The sequence below is a fragment of the Capricornis sumatraensis genome, chromosome 10 (assembly GCF_032405125.1).
Source record: "Capricornis sumatraensis isolate serow.1 chromosome 10, serow.2, whole genome shotgun sequence".
NCBI lineage: Eukaryota > Metazoa > Chordata > Mammalia > Artiodactyla > Bovidae > Capricornis > Capricornis sumatraensis.
In genome coordinates this window covers 19,464,549-19,481,967 of record NC_091078.1, presented here as the reverse complement: position 1 = coordinate 19,481,967, position 17,419 = coordinate 19,464,549, and the positions used below count along the sequence as shown (strand labels likewise).

The 17,419-nt window shown below is 49.8% G+C and overlaps 1 protein-coding gene across 1 annotated transcript; it reads right to left on the bottom strand.

The window, feature by feature from the left end:
* Positions 1–12,751: 12,751 nt before the first annotated feature.
* NEUROG3 (neurogenin 3) lies at positions 12,752–13,399 on the bottom strand. The gene has a single exon (XM_068981583.1). The coding sequence runs from the start codon at positions 13,397–13,399 to the stop codon at positions 12,752–12,754; it is 648 nt and encodes a 215-aa protein (XP_068837684.1).
* Positions 13,400–17,419: the final 4,020 nt, after the last annotated feature.

Below are 17,419 nucleotides of genomic sequence, written 5' to 3'. Positions count from 1 at the left end.
GGTGAATACATGAAACATAGTTGATCCTGACTTGACGGCTGTGGGAGCTGAGTGACGGTGCATGAGGTCACAGGATTCTGTTCTATTTTGTGCATATTTGAAAATGTCCAAAACCAAAACTTAAAAAGAGGAAAAATAGAGCATTCCAGTGGTGCAGTGTAGCGGTGGTTAGGACTGCTGCCTCCAGGGCAAAAGAGCTTGGGTTCAATCCAGCTCCACCTCTCACTGGGTAACATGTAACATGTTAATTGCTCTCAGCCTCAAGTTCATCATTTGTAAAATGGAATGATAAATCTGATCTCATAGATTAATTAACAGAAAGCATTAGAACTGTACTTAGATATAGTAAACGCTCAGTAAAAATTTGTTGCTATCCAGAAAAGGGAATAGGGCTTCCTGATAGTTCAGTTGGTAAAGAATCTGCCTGCAGTGCAGGAGACCCCCATTTGATTCCTGGGTCGGGAAGATCTGCTGGAGAAGGGATTAGGCTACCCACTTCAGTATTCTTGGGTTTCTCTTGTGGCTCAGCTGGTAAAGAATCCGCCTGCAATGCAGGAGACCTAGGTTCAGTCCCTGAGTTGGGAAGATCCCCTGGAGAAGGAAAGGCTACCCACTCTAGTATTGTGGCCGGGAGAATTCCATGGACTGTATAGTCCATGGAGTTGCAGAGAGTTGGACACGACTGAGTGGCTTTCACTCACTCACTCAGGAAAGGGGAAATTTGAGTGAGCCCTTTCAGCCCAAGAGAACCCTTTGGAGCTTTGATGCTGGGGGAGCGGTTGATATCCTGAAATAACCTTTCTCGGACCAGCTATCAGGACTTACTGTATTGTGCTCAGTTGTGTCCGATTCTTTGCAACCCCATGGACTGTAGCCCATCAGGCTCCTTTGCCCATGGGATTTTCCAGCCAAGAATACTGGAGTGGAGTGCCATTTCCTGCTCCAGGGGATATTGCTGACCTGAGAGGCCATTATTAGGACTCAGGCCTCCTCTTTTCAGTGAAACTAGATAGGCTGCCTCCCTCTCCCTTTCTGCATCTTCCATGGAGCCCCCACCTGCCTCTCTCTTCTGTTCTCAACCTAATGTGTTTGGCCAACCTTAGTTTCTCCCCACTGTCTCCAGGAGGTCTTAGTACCATGCTCATGACTTCATGCCTTTATTTGACCAGTTTTCATCTGGTCTCTGTCCATCCACCACAAATGTAAGAGGGCAGGTTTTAGTTTCCTAGTAGAGTCTCTCTCACAGGCTGAGTGCACAGAAGCATGAGAACATGCTGGTTCACGCATAGGGACATCACACACTCAGACACACATGCACACACACACAGAGGCATGGACACATGCATGCACACACAGATACATGCAACTTTAAGGTAGGTGTATTGATACCTGCTCATAATTGGGACCAGCTGCCAAGAGGTCATGAAGCCTAAAGCTACAAGAAGAGAAGGAGGGTGGTGCCTGGTCTTGCTGGTCCAGGGGTCCGTGGTGCAGAGCCGAACAGGGCTGCGGGTGGTAGAGACTGGAGGCTGTCAGCACTGACACCAAGCTCACTGCTGAGGTCTGTGTTCTTAGAGTCTGGTGCCAGGCAGAGAGTGGTAGTGACAAGCCTCTTGCCTTTAGGCCAGGAGACAGCATCAAGAGACTGGATGTTGGAGGCCAAGAGCTGACTTCCTGCCAGACTGGAGCCATTGCTGATGGTGCAGTGGTGGCAAATATGGAAACAAAATAAAAGCCTCCATCTGCACTGCACCTGGCACAGATGCTGAGCACTTGTATAATTTCATTTAGTCCTGACAGTTACTCTCTGAGGTGTCATTGCATCCTTTTATAGTTGAGGAAACTGAGGATCAGAGACATTAGGTTACTGGCTGAAGGTCACACAGCTGGGAAAGAGCAGATCTGGGATCTGAACCTAGAGGATCTGTCTTCAGAGCAGCTCTCAGCTGCTACACGCTATTATTACATTTACACTGAACAGAAAACAAACAAAATCTAACACTGGGGAAGGATTTGTGTTGAAATTGTATGATGTCTCAGGTTTGCTTCAAAATAATCCACAGAAGTAGTGCTGAGTGAAGTGAATAGTTATGTGCGTGAAATACAGCTGCCTTTGAGTCAATGACTGTTGAATTTGGGTGATGGATACATAGAATTCATTAAAAAGTTCTACTGGTAATTTCCTCATAATACATTTCACTGGTCCTGGACTCTGCCTTGCCTTTACCATCACTGGATGACCTTGAACATGTTGCTAAACCTCTATATGCCTCTATTTTCCCACTGGCCTTGTCCCATCTATTTCCAACTCATTGCAAGACTGCAAGTATGCTTAATTTATGCCCATGGATTAAGGGGTATGGAACCTGGATCTGCTGAGACACAACCCCCCCCCCCTTTAAGGACAGCCATGGACCCCTTCTAACTGAACATCATTCTTTGCCTCTCACTTTCAAGAAAGAAAAATTATGGAAGAGATGCCTTTGTGTTTGGTCTGTGTCAGGAATCCTGGACTGGAAAATAAAATGTGTGTGCGTGGGTGTGTGTGTGTGTGTGTGTGTGTGTGTGTGTGTGTGTGTGGTGGGGAATGGGCAATACACTGTTCACTCCACCTGTGCGGGTCTCCTCTTCTCTTCCAAGTCGCCACCTGTTCATTCCTCGTTCAAAAGGAGCATAGGGGCCCCAAGCAGAAGGGTGGTACTCAGACCCTGGGGGAAGCAAATGAGGCTCTGGGCCTCCCAAACACTAAGGATGATAAATGGGGTCCAAGTCTTTCAGGCTTCATTATAGAGTCACCATGGGTTTGCCCAAACCATGGCAACCAATTCAAGCAATGATTAACCTAATAAAGCAGAGGCAAAGGGGAAAAAGATGCATTCAAGACCTCAAGTCAGGCCCTGGTTCTCTAGAGGCAGTAAATTTCCCTTCAGTGGGTACGGTGTCCAGGCTCCAGACGTCCTAAATCTTTGCCTCTGGGAGTGGGGGTGGGGAGGCCTGTGAAAGCATAGATGAATGTCAGAGATCAGCTGGGGTGGCTCCAGTGCTCACTTGGTGGTGCCCCTCCTAGGCCCTTCTTGGAAACAGGCCCAGCACTAGGGGACACGGAGGCATCTGCTTTCCCCGGAATCAAATCACCTAGGCTTTCTTCTGAATTCTGATCCATTTGGTCCTAGGGAAGTGTAGGTTTGTGAGTGTATGCATGCACACTTGTCATCTGTCTGCCTATCTCTGGGGTGTGGAGGGCAGGCAGCAAAAATTCTGCTACTGCCTCTGTGATGGGCATCTCTGCCTCTAAGACGGACCCCTGTGATCCCTGCCTCCTGGTATCCATGCCCTTGTGCTGTTGGCTGGATTTAGTCATTTCTAGTGGATAGAATGTGGCAGAGGTGATGTCACTTGTGAGACTGTTGTGAGATGTCACTTGTGAGACTGTTGTTTTTGTTGTTCAATCAGTAAGTCATGTCTGTTTCTTTGTGACCCCATGAACTGCAGCACTCCAGGCTTCCCTGTCCTTCACCATCTCCTGGAGCTTGCTCAAATTCATGTCTCTTGAGTTGGCGATGCCATCCAACCATCTCATCCTCTGTTGCCCCCTTCTCCTCCTGCCTTCAATCTTTCCCAGCATCAGGGTCTTTTCCAATGAGTCAGTTCTTCGCATCAGGTGGCCAAAGTATTGGAGCTTCAGGTTCAGTATTAGCCCTTCTAATGAATATTCATTATTGATTTCCTTTAGGATGGACTGATTTGATCTCCTCGCTGTCCAAGGGACTCTCAAGAGTCTCCTTCAGCACCACTGTTCAAAAACATCAGCTCTTAGGTGCTCAGCATTCTCTGTGGTCCAAATCTCATATCCGTACATGACTACTGGAAAAAACACAGCTTTGACAATATGGACCTTTGTCAGCAAAGTGATGTCTCTGCTTTGTAATAGGACATCTAGGTTTGTCATAGATTTTCTTCCAAGGAATGAGATTAGATTACAAAAAGATTAGCTTACAAAAGACCATGCCTTCTGTCTTGAGTGTCCCCCTCCCTCTTGTTTGTTTGCACTGAAGGAAGCCAGTTTCCATGTTATGAGCTGACCTATGGAGAGGGCCATGTGGCAGGGAACTGAGGAAGGCTTTTAGTCCAAAGTCACTGAAGAACTGTGGCCCTCAGTCCAATGGCCCTTGAGGAATTAAGTCCTGCTAACAGTCACATGAGTGAGCTTGGATGTGGATCTGGCGCCAGCAAAGCCATCAGGTAAGACCACATTCTTGGCTGACACCCTGACTGCAGCCTCATGGGACACTTTGAGCCAGAGTCACCTGTCTAAGGTATACCTGGATTTCTTACCTACAGAAGACCCACATAATAAATGCTTCTTGTTCTAAGTAGTAGAGTTTTGGGTAATTTGTTATGCAGCAATAGATAACTAGTCCAACAGAGGTAGTGTAGCTGGTGATGATGTTAGGATAGCAGGGGCATAAGTTTCTCTCCATAATTAACAGGCTTATGGGCTTGGGCGAGTCATGTAACTTCTCCCTGATTAATGGGAAGTCGGTCCTGGTCCATGCCTTCTTAGTTAGTCTTCTCTAGGAATAAGATAGAGATAAGGTGGGTATCATAATGAGGTCTGCTTCAAATTGCAGGCAGGCTCATGAAGTGTATGGATATACCTGCCATCTCATCTGAATCCTCATAAAACTCTGTGAGGTAGGTGTGATTTTCTGCATTTTTATACATAGAGAAATTTCTATATGTGGAGGCTTGGAGAGGCTAAGTAACTTTCTCAACTGATGGAATTAGGAAGTGCTAGAATTGAGATAGATGTCAGGCCCATGATCTAATGGACTAGCTCAGGAGAGATCACCCACACCCGACTATTGGAATGTTTGCTGGTGATCGCCAAAACAATGATTCTCTTGTGATAACCCAGTCTCACCAAATCACATGTGGCATCTTCTGAAATGAACCCATAGGCAGCCAAAGACAGGTTATTTTGGTGCTGAGGAGGGTATGAGGGAGAAGCGGTAACAGGTCTCTGTTCACTCACTCTGTTCATTCACTTGTTCAACAAATATTCATTGACCTTTATATAGCAGCCAGTCAGGGGAAGGAATGAAATTTCTAAACAAATAATTGAAATACCTTCCATTCAGTCAGTCCATTTACTGACTCATTGAAAGTGAGAGTGAAAATATTCACTGCTCAGTCATGTCTGACTCTTTTTGGCCCCATGGATTGTAGCCTACCAGGCTCCTGCATGGAAGCATATACACTACCATATATAAAGTAGATGGCCAACGGAAATGTGCTGTATGACTCAGGGATCTCAGACTGGGGCTCTTTAACAACCTAGAGGGGTGGGAAAATGTGGGAGATGGGAGACAGGTTCAAGAGGAAGAGGACATATGTACACCTATGGCTAACTCACATTGTTATATGGCAGAAAGCAAACCAATATTGTAAAGCAATCATCAATCAATAAATTGATAAATTTATTTTCAATAAGTAAATATAATTTTGTTTAAAAAAAGAGTACTGGAGTGGGTAGCCATTCTCTTCTCCAGGGTTCTTCCTGACCCAGTGATCAAACCTGGGTCTCCTGCATTGCAGGCAGATTCTTTACTGTCTGAATCACCGGGGAAGCTCTATTGACTCGATAATTCATTCTAAAAACATGTGGCATATGGTTAGAATAAGTACTCATTGGAGACATGAAGGATACTTCCTTTTGTCAGGAGGGCACAAAGGAATGATAATTACAAATGCTACCTGGAAAGTTCAAGGATATTCACATGTGCAGGATATTATGGGAGCAGGAGCAATGAGGGAGAAACAGTTCAGAGAAAGATTCTGGAAAGAGGTGATATCCACACTGGAAATCTGGGAAGGGGGAATGAGGGTTTGGGCAGAGACAGCACTATGGGAAAAAGTGTGGGAGGGGTTCTGACTGTGTGTGAGGGGAAGACTTCAAGCAGGTCAGTATTCCTGGAGGGTAAATGCCGAGGCAAACAAGGCATTGTGAGAAAAAGGCTGTTGCAGCAGGACTCTGGTCGTAAGCATAAATGATTCACAATGATGAAATAATAGCATATATAATCCAACTTAATCCTGACAACAGTCCTGGAGACTGTTGCTGGAGACTGCTGACTCACCCTTTCTTTACTTCTTCCTTGCACATAGCCCCTAGTCCAGTTAACTTGAGGGAATATGATCATGTATTCCTAGAGGAATATAAGCATAGGTGAAACATGCTATTATACCTCTGAGTCTAACCTTTAAGACTGTGAATGAGGTTCCCCCATGACTTATTTCCTATCCCCACTGGCTCAAACCCATGGCAATGAGCCTCAACCATGGATGGCAAGGGCCCAGCCACTGAGGGAGGAAGATGGGAGAAATGTAGGTCTCTGAATGATGTCGCAGAGCAGAGCTATCCACCCACATGGAATGCTCACCTCAGAGTAAATTATTGGTGAGTCTGTCATAGCACCCTGGCTTACCCTATCAGGGACTATTATAGTGGGAAGGACAAGTCAGTAGGATTTAAAGATTAATTGGTTGTGGGTAGAAAGAGAAAAGGGTCAAGACCAACCGTGTGCTTAGTCACTCAGTCGTGTCCGACTCGTTGTGACCCCATGGACTGTAGCCTGCCAGGATATTGTGTCCATGAGGATTCTCCAGGCAAGAATACTCGAGTGGGTTGCCATGCCCTCCAGGGGATCTTCCCAACCCAGGGATCGAACCCAGGCCTCCCACATTGCAAGAGGATTCTGTACTGTCTGAGCCACCAGGGAAGCCCAAAACCCTAGATTTTGAGTACGTATGACTGAATGATGCTAGATAGTGAGATCAGGAACAAGAGGCAATATTTGTTTGAAGTTAGAGGATAATAATTGTATTTTGGACATGTCTCATTTGGGGTGCCCAAGTAATGTCTGGATATATAATCTTGAAGCACAGGAAGGGTAGATCACATCTGGGGAGGGTCACAAGGAAGGGGTGGGTGGCCCTTGGCCTTTATGCCAACTTTCACTGCACAGTAATGCAGAAGAAATTCAAATTCATACAAAAGCAACCTCCCTACCCCCACCCTCACCCCCCAAAAAAACCCTTGGGAGAATGAGAAGAATTTGAGACAAATGAAGGTGATTATAATAATAATAATTATTATTATAACCATTTATGGCAGCTTAATATGCACTAAAAGCAAGCACATTTAATCAACCCAATTAAATGGCTACTATTTATTGTCCCAAATCTGCAGGTGAGGACAATGGGCCTTAGGGAGGCAAAGGGGTATAATTGAAAACCACCAGTTAGTGGCAATACCAGGCTTTGAACTAATGTCTGTGTGATCTGAATTATTCTTAACTACTCTGCCATTAGTGTGTGTGTGGAGGACTTCCTTGTGCCTTTGTTCTTGGAATAACTAAAACTTCATTTTAACCCAAAGAATGAGACCCCTCTTTTTTTATATTTAAGAAATATATTAAGGCATCTTATCACAAAGATAGAAGCACTTACAAATTAGAAACATGCAACTGTCTTCCACAGTTGAGTTAAAGTGTTATATATATACATATATATTTTCCTGTTTTCATAGCTGAAAACTTCATATCTTATGCCAAACTCACCCACCCTAATATTTAATTCATTCTTTTTGAAATTATCCAGGCCAGCAAATAACCAAAATACAAACTATTGTATAAGGAAAGCACAAAGTTAAAAAAGAATATATGTAGAAAATGCCCCCCTTTCCACCTGTCAATCAAAGGCAAACAATGGCTCTTTGCTATTGCTTAACCTGCTGCTGTTGCTGCTGCTGCTAAGTTGCTTCAGTCGTGTCTGATTCTGTGCGACCCCATAGACAGCAGCCCGCCAGGCTCCCCCGTCCCTGGGATTCTCCAGGCAAGAACACTGGAGTGGGATTGCTTAACCTAGATTGTCTTAAAAAACTATTTAAGTGCAAAGTTCCAAGCCAGTTTTCTCAATTAGGCCTGCTGCACCCTAAACTTCCAATGTTGTTCCACTTCAGACCTCTTAGACCTCCTCATCTGGCAACTCAACTCTAACTCCATCATTTATAAAGGAGGATGGTTTGGACTAGCTAAGAAAAGGGCCTTTCTGGGGTTACACAATGAGTTAGTAGCAATAGAGTCCACACTTTCCCCACCACATCAAGGAAGCCAACAGCTTTCTGGGTCTACATGTCCACAGGGATTCCCTAGGGACTCGGACCTGGAAACATGGGCAGAGGCAGTAGATAGGTGGTTTTCCTTATGAAGAATGGCCTCGTTCCTAGGAGTGCCTCTCGCTCTGAACCAACGCAGTCATTTCAGCACCATGGTCAGGGCCACGCTGCTTTTTTTTTTTTTTTCCCAGGACCTCAGACTCGACCAAGTTAGCCTTGCAGATGCTCTCTCTCTCTGACCGTTTTGGTCCTAAGATCCCAGAAGCAGAGGGGTACACAGCAGCCCGTGAATCTCACTAGCGTTCCAGTGGGTAGTCAAAGCATAAGAGAGGCTCTTATTTTACAAGACTCAGAGGACCCAGTTCAAGCCAGAGCACAAACTTACTATTGGTTGTGTTGGCACAGAGGAGACAGCTCTAAACTAAGCCTAGAGCGAAGGTCATGCTTTTGGTTTGCTCCAATAACTCCATCAGTGACTCAGGGCTTTGGGCAAGTCACCTACTTCCAAGACTTTGGCTCTCTATTTCCATGGGTGTCACCATCCTGCCTTGCCCACCTCACCGACTGTAGGAGGGGCCCTGAGATGAGTGTCCAGCCCTCAAACCTCCCACTGTCTGTGCTCTTGGCCTTCTAAAGGTGGGCAGGCAGGCAAGGTTAGCGAGTGTTCCCACACTGCCCCACCCCCTTCTAAATCACTGGCCACAGATATGTAAAAGGGGAGGAGAGGGAAAAGAAACACAACAGAGAGTACTAATTACATATATGTAAAATGTAATTATGGTATACTCAGTGTTTATTCTGCAGCACATTCTCAGCCAACCCCCCCTTCTTCACTGTTCCACTGGACCAAACGTCTCTTTCCCACTGCTTTCAGTCGCAGGGGCCTTATAACTCCATCTATCGCAAGCACAGCCTTCTCTTAGGTTCCCAGAAACCCAGTGAAAGGGTGTTAGAGACTCTCTCCAGCTTCTCATGTGTATCAGCTGAGGCTCAGAGACCCGTTCAAGGTCACACAGCTGGGCAGAGTGGCCCATGGATGAGAGGTGGAGCAGAGTATGCCTGTGGGGTCGCGTGCTCCCTTGGCCTCACTTGCCTTTGTGCCAGCCCAGCGGCCAGGCTCCCAGACATTAGCATTCCAATGGCCCTGGGAGGCTTTGTCCTCCAGCTACTGCCGGCTTGGGGATGGGGTGGGATGGAGGCAGCGCACCATAAATCTACCTGCTTGTGTGTGGGGATGAGGTGGGGTGGGGTGGCTGCAAGATTCATGTGCTGTTTTTCTGGAAGCCAGGGCTCAGACAAAGGCAGAACGGCCAGAGTGGGGGAAGACTTTCAACTGGAGCATCTTTCCTGCCCCTACTTGGGACCTTGTCCGGGTTTGAGGGAGCTGGGGTGCAGGAAACGACCTCAGACCACAGGAGGCTCCACACTCACTGTGGCTGATGCATAGTGGTAGGGGGTTTCTAGCTGAGATCCAGAGCAGCCTGACTCATTTTAAAAGCTGGTGAATGCAAAATGCCTGGAGACGGGTGAGGGTGTGATGGTGATGATGCTGGGCTTGTGTGTGCCACCCAGAAATGTTTCCTAAACCCTTCTTGATGTGGGGCTCTTTGGAGAAAGGGTGAGGTCTCCCACCTCAAGATGATTTCTTTGACTGTGATGGAGCTCATCCTTGGGAAGGAGCCCTAAACCTTCCTCCACCTCCTCCTGATTTGGAGAGTTCAGCTGACAGCTCTGGGGTTTCAAATCTGCCCCTACCCAAGGTGACCATCCAAGTTGGTTAAACAGTACTTTTAAAGAAAATTTGTAGGTTGGAGGACCAGTCTATGTGCATTGAGTAACTAATAGCTTCTTATTTATTTATTTCCCACTTAATTTATTTAATTGAAGGATAGTTGCTTTACAGAATTTGTGGTTTTCTGTCAGACATCAACAAGAATCAGCCATAGGTACACTCATGTCCCCTCCCTCCTGAATCTCCCTCCCATCTCCTTCCCCATCTCACCATTCTAGATTGTGAGTGACTAATAGCTTCTTAATGAGCACCCTTACAAGCAGGAGAGGGGCTGGTCAGTTGGTGCCTCCATCCAGAACACAGGATTAATATTTCCTGCTTCTGAAAGTTGTTCGCACCAAAGGAATCCCCTGCCTATTTGAACACTGCTCCCCACAGCCTTTCACAGGAAGAAGGATCTTCCTGCTTGAGGACCTCCTCTCCAAATGTCTAGTCCTGGCCCAATATACAGTGTTCTCTGGCAAGCTTCCTAATCCAGCCACAGAGAACAGTCCCACTGTCCTTCCTGTGGCTCCTACCTCTACTCCTCACCAATGTTTTTTCAGCCTTGAGTGATTTTGTCTGTATTCTTGCTATTGTCCCAGGAGGACAGAGATGGACCTTCCTGATTTTAATGTCTGCCCATCTCTGCCCACACCCCCCCCCCCCCCGCAGTGCCCAGTAAGCAGCAGACCCTGCCTTGGTCTGTGCAACTTGGAGCTGCTGACACCTGCCCTGGGCGGTGCCGCAGGTGGAAAATTGGCTGCTGCAGAAGTCATCAATAACCCATTAATCTTCTCCCAGATTAAAGCCATGAAATGAAACTACACCTTTGTTCATTTGTTTGCAGTGTCCCCCTTCCTGCCCCCAAATCCAGCCCTTGATAACTAAGACATATCTCCTTCAAGCTATCTTTAGGGACCTAGGAATAGAGGAGAGAGGAAAAGTTCAATTTGAAGCTGTTGGGTAGGGGGTGCAGTGCATAAGAGATAGATGCAAAACACATTAACCCCTGCAAAGCCACCACCTTTGTCCTCTAACACTGGAAAGCAATCTACTCTATGACTCCTTGTCCCTGCCTCTGACATGTGCACCCCATTGGTGTTGGCCTGCTTCTTCCCTGGGTACCATGGGCCAATCCAAGGAGGCCTCTGCAGTTCAATTCATAGGGTAGGGTGCCTGCCCTCTGTGGGTTCTTGGAGCTTAAACCTGCTTCCTGGACATCCTGGGACATCTTGGAAGCTAATATAGAGCTGCTCCAGCAGTGTTTTGGGGACTTTCAGTGTCACTGTGCATCAGCCCTACTCTACCTTGGAAGTAATAGAGAACACGTGGCTGGAAACCTTGAATACTTTCTTGAAAAGAATAAGAATTTGTGCAAATAAAGCTACTGGTTGTTGGGAGGTGTCAGGATCTACAGCCAGACCCTCCACCTTCTCTGCTCCGTGCCACTGGGGATCACAAGTCACAAGGTCTCATCCCCAGCACCAGAAATGTAAAATGAGCTCTGACATTGTTCTTGGTCTCTAAGCACTCAGGGACAATTCCTAGGATGCTCAGCCTACCAGCGTTTCTGACCCTGCTGCAGGGTTATTTTCCCCTCCCTGTCCCAAATGCAACAGTTACTCTATATCCAAGCTAGTGGCATAACAGAAAGGGCCAGCACCATGTGAGTAGCCCTAGTTGCAGGCTTATCTTACTCCTAAACCACTTTTTGGAATTAGACAAGTAACTGCTCTGTAAATAAAACGAGGCTGAGCCAATGATTTTTAAGTCTTCCAGTTCTTCCTTTCCAAGTGTGTATAGCTGACTTGCAATCTGCCTGGCCTCCAGCCTAGCACCATAGTTTCTCAGGTCAGGCCTCAGCAGGGGCCCCAGACCCCCAGAAAGTATCTCCTCCCTCTCCTTAGACAGGGCCCCCTCCCCCAACCCCAGTCACAGGGGCTGGGCCCTCCCCTCCACACAATGAAGTTACCTTACTCAGGCTTCTTGAGAATCGCTTTTTTATTGGTTCAAAATCTCATTCACCAGTCCCTAAATAATCTTATGTACAAAATAAACACTTTTCCCACTGTGAAGTCTCATCAATAAATACAAACATAAAACAGGGGAGAGGCCATATAATTTACCAGACAAAAATTCATTTCAAGAGACATTACATCATTTACAAGCTGATTTTTTTTTTTTTTTAAGACAAGGGCGCTCCAGTCTGCAGGGTGGTGGTAGAGGCGCTCCCCCAGTTGGTCGCCTTGCCTCCTGCCCCTGAGAGGGCAATGGCTCCGGGGAAAGTGCACAAGGAGAAGGCAGAGCATCGCCTTCATGGATTAAGGCAGAGTAGAGAGGCCCAAACCCCCGGGACTTGACAGGGACTAGAGGAGGTCAGAGGCAGCTTTGAAGAAGACAACCTGGGGAACAAAAGCGAGCTCTGAGAGACCAAATATTGGGTGCAGTGGTATTGCGGGAGGGTGGTAAGAGACCGGCAGACAGACATCGGTGAGGGCAGGGTCGGGGAGACAGTGGGTGTCTCCTGCTGTATAGTGCTACCACGCTCGTCTTTTTTTGCAGGAGATTTTGGGGTGGCCACGGGGAGAGGGCTTAAAATGCGCGGAGCATGCCGTGCCCACTAGCGCGGGCAGCAGCAGAGGGTGTAGCGCAGAAGACCAAGGGATTGAACCCGGCCTGCCACTCTGGGCCCTCAGGGGTCAGTGAGCCAGAGGCAGGATCCGCCGCCGCGCATCTCCGACAGCCTCCGCCCCTGCCCTTTCTCCCAGGACCCACTGCCCAGCGGCGGACAGGCCCCTTCATAGAAAGTCTGAAAAGGCCAGAGCGCCAGGATGCAGGCAGGCCGGGGAAACAGGCGCCTGCAGGCCAGGTCGGTCCTCCAGCGAGGCGGTGGGGCTCAGGCTTCCCGCTTGGGAGACCGGGGAATAGAGTGAGCCCCAGTCTCCCGGGGAACCGCCGTCTGGGCTGGCCAGCTCCTCGCAGGGAGGCGCTAGCGGCTCCAGCCCGTAGAGGCTGTGGTCCGCTATGCGCAGTGTCTGCGTCAGCGCCCAGATATAATTGTGGGCGAAGCGCAGCGTCTCTATCTTGGTGAGCTTCGCGTCGTCCGGAAAGGTGGGCAAGACGCCGCGCAGCGCGTCCAGCGCAGAGTTGAGGTTATGCATCCGATTGCGCTCGCGGTCGTTGGCCTTCTTGCGCCGGCTCCGTCGCTGCTTGCTCAGAGCCAACTCACACTTGGGGCGACTGCGCCCTCCGCGCCGCGCCCGGAGCTTCCTCGAGGCCCCTCGGCAGGCGCCCCCTTCCGTCTCGGTGCAGTTCTCCAGTAAGCGAGTGGGGCTGGGTGGAGTGGATGCGACGCAGGTCACTTCGTCGTCCGAGGCTCCCGGGAAGCGCTGCTCCGTCTCGTGGGTCACTTGGACAGGCGGCGCACACGAGGGATGAGGCGCCATCCTGCGGCGGGGTAAGAGGTAAGGGTAAGAGTGGGTCGGTCACCTGAGCGAAGTTCCCAATCCTAGGGCCAGGTGGGAAAAAATGCGAGAGAAAGCCACCTCCTGCCGGCCAGAGGACCCGCTTTCCCCTCCTCCCATCGCTCTGTGGCTCCAGGTGTTACCTTGTTGTAGGGCGCAAAAGGGTAGAGAGTGGTGGGCAGTGAGAGCAACAGTGAGCTGAACTGGCTTTTCCGTCTGCAAGTTCATGAGAAGCAGGCGCTGCCGCTCGAAAGTTTCTCTGGCCCCAGAGAAGATACGTGTAAAGCAGGGTCCCCGGCTTCTCTTGCTCTCTCTTGGCGCAGCTGCGAGACCCTGCGGATTTTCTGAGCCGAAAGTCGTGTGTCCCTGGGCACGCTTTATCTGCTGCGCCCTGGGACAGGAGCGTGCCTGCCCCGCTGCTGCCCGCGCCGCCGTCCAATCAGCGTCCGGGCCAGGGGGCCGCGCCACGCGAGCCCGCTCCGCCCATCAAGGGGCACAGCTGGATTCCGGACAAAGGGCTGGGGTCGGGGGAGGGGAACGTCGCTCTGTTTGCTCTCTACCCGCGGGCTCTGTCCCAGCAACTCTCGGTTCCTCAAAGAGCCTCGCCAAGTGAGGAGGGTCTTGTCTAGCTCGCGTCTGGCAGCCTCAAATCTCTTTGCTTCTATTCTGGTTTTCCTTGGCATCTGTCCAGACCTTTTCTTGGTATCCTGAAGGGGGCTTTAGGAAGTCAGTAGGGTGGGTCAGTCCCCTGAGTTATACAAGGGGAAACAGGTTCAGAAAGGAGGCAGCTTGCTCCAAATCACTCTGCAAGGACAAGGAGCCAGGTATACTATCAGTTTAGAGGAGTGTCCACTAATTCCTAGTGCCATTCTCCTCTCCTCCACTTTGGGTCAGGTTAGCAAATACTCAGAGGGGGTGTTTCATTGACACTCCATTTTGGGAGGGGCGGGGGCAACCAACGAGAGAGATCCTGCCTACCTCCCTGCCACTTAGAGACCTTCACCTTCTGGGGATGCTGAGAGCCGCCCCCCAGGCTTTGAGATCACACTGCCCACACTCCTTAGATGTAGGTGCTTAGAACCTCTCCCCTCCTCCCCTCACTGCTCAGAAATCTAAGACATTATCTTCGGGCCCCAGAGGCAGCGAATGTCTATGGTGGGACCTCTAGGAGCCATTCGCCACAGACAGTTCCATGCAGTACTCTAGGGATCCGATGGGGCATGTAAAGGAAGAGCTCAGATGAGAATAGGTCATGAGATGGCCAGGAGTTCACAGCAAGCCCCTGTGTCTTTTAAATGCCCCTGGAGTGCTGGTGCTTGCAGAAACAGATCAACTCTTTCTCTCTTAATTCTGTCCAATCACAGACGGGCGGGGGCTGTCTGCACTAGCTGGTCCTGTCTCCTTGGCAGAGGTCAGGCTGTGAGCACAGGGCAGAGACTCTTCACGGCTCTGGTTAGTGCCATCTGAAAAGCTTTCCAAAGTGAGCCTGAACACATCACCTCTCCTTTCTTTCCCTGCTGCTGCTGCTGCTAAGTCGCTTCAGTCGTGTCCGACTCTGTGCGACCCCATAGACGGCAGCCCACCAGGCTCCCCTGTCCCTGGGATTCTCCAGGCAAGAACACTGGAGTGGGTTGCCATTTCCTTCTCCAATGCATGAAAGTGAAAAGTGAAAGGGAAGTTGCTCAGTTGTGTCTGACTCTTCGAGACCCCATGGACTGCAGCCTACCAGGCTCCTCCATCCATGGGATTTTCCAGGCAAGAGTACTGGAGTGGGGTGCCATCGCCTTCTCCGCTTTCTTTCCCTGTTCATCCTTTCTGTCCCTGTCTTGGACACTCTGTGGTCATCTGCTTCAGGGTAAGTGTGGCCTGGGGGAGGATGCCCTCAAGCTAACCCAGCCTCTCTCTGACCTTTAATGATCTGCCCATTGCAGGCCCAGAGCCCTCAGCCATCCAGTGCCACTCCTGCACCCCGCGCCCCCCTCCACCACCAGCAGGGCCTCCACACTGCTCCTAAGAAGCTGGGAAAACTGGTGTCTGGATTCAGTCTCTGTAGGCCCAGAAGGCATTACTTTTTAGCAGGTCCAGATACCCTCAGCTGAGCCTCCAAAGCTGGTAGAGGAGGTAGGATCCTGCAGGGAAACTGAGGGAATGAGGTGAGTCTGCATATCTACCCTAGTGACAGCCAGCCTCTCCTCACTTGCTCACTCTGCTTGGAGGGTGGAATTACCTCTGAGGCAGAGAGAGGGTGGATGTGCTTGGGAGCCAGGGAGAGGGAGCTCCAGGACTGTGTGGAGATGAAGGTGCTGTCCTCAGGATCTCAGCTGGTGGGCTGTTGTCCTTCGCTTGCTGCCTGCGAACTGAAGCTCGGGGCTAGGCTCCAGACCAACAAAGGGACCCTGCGGAGACTCCTGAGTTTCACATTTTGCTGCTGCTCCTCCCTTGGGTCACAATTTGCTCCATATTTGTCTTCTAATTATAAGAATGAGAAACTGAAGCCCATTTTACAGATGGAAAGTCAAGGCCCAGAAAGGGGAAGTGACTTATTCAAGATCACACAGCAAGCTCTAGCAGAATCACATACATAGAACGCAGGTCCTAAGACTCCTAATCCTAGATTTTCCCTTGCACCTCTTTGTTGCCTCTCTTTGACTGGGGGGAAAATAGATGTTTTTTCAAGGCAGAACTAGACATCCCAAAATGTCAAAGATAGAAGGAATGACATGGTCAGAGTAGATAAAGGACAGTGGCCCCATCTCCCAGTGCCAGTGGGAACCAGCGTCCAGTCGTGTTCTACCTCTCTACTTTCTCACCCTCTATGCCTGCCTTGCTTGATTTCTATCCTGCAAATTAGGAACTCAGAGAGGAAACGCAAAGTGTGCTTCACTGGGGCTAGGGGACCCAGCCTGGCTCCGAGGAGTGTGCCCTGGCCATAAGGGATCAGAACACCCCTATGGGTCGCTGGAGGCCTGAAAGTGGCCCACTTCTAGGGCTCTCATCCCGCAGTGGCTCTCAGATGATAACCCAAGGCAGGTCTCACCTTGGTTCAGTCTTGCCTCAAGCGTCCCATGGGTAGTGATGAGGGCCGCAGGGCAAGCTTTCCGCTTGGAAGATTTTGGGGTTATTTGGATACTTTCTTGACAGGGAGAGAATTCTGGCGCCCTCTGAGAATTCTTATCTAGCTTCCCCGGCACCATTCTGGGTCAGGACTCTCCACGGGTTGCGGACCGCCACCACTTTCGCTTTGCGCAAAACAGTCAGGGCGAGGAGCAGCGCGCAGCGGCCGAGGCCAGCGATTTCCGTGCGGAGAACTCTCCGCAGCTCTTCTGCTGGTCAAGAGGGCGGGGCCTGAGGTCGAGGAGGCCTGGGGGATTAGAGATCAAGGATCCACGTCCTCCCTTTCAGCGGGAGCGGACGCACAGGCCCCTCTCCAAAGTTAATTCCTGTCCTTTTGGCGGCGGAGGCGCAGGCTGTGACAACTCAGTGCGCGCTGGCGCTATTTGTGAAAGGACTCTTCCAGCCGGCAGCAGAGCTTGTTCCTGAAGCCCCCGGCGGACTACCACTTCTAAGACCTTTGGGAACCCTGCGCCCCTCTACTCTCTGAGACCTAAGTCCCCCTGCATGCTGAGGCGGTCCAGGAAGGAGGCGACAGCCTGACGCCTGGACACCGCGGGCAGAATGGAAAAGAAGGAAGGCGGCGGTCCGCCCTGCCGCCTTCCTGACGGCGGGGGGAATATTAGCAGTGCCTGGGGGCGCTTTGAGAAACGAGAGGAAGGCAAGGGGGCCACAAGAGGCTGAATAGCTAATGACTTGCCAGAGGAGGGGGCTTCTTTCTCTCGCCTTCGCCTCGACGCTGAAAGCGGGGAAGACAAAAATCTGGCGAGCGAGCTGCCCAGGCCGAGACTGGCCACTTCAAACAGCCCTTCAAACAAAAGGAGACGACGAAAAGAAAGCCCCACCTGTCTCCAGTGTTTGCTAAAATAATAATAAATAGATTTCGTTTAA

Coding starts and splice junctions, on each gene's coding strand:
- NEUROG3 (XM_068981583.1), bottom strand. CDS start 13,399: ATGGCGCCTCATCCCTCGTGTGCGCCGCCTGTCCAAGTGACCCACGAG.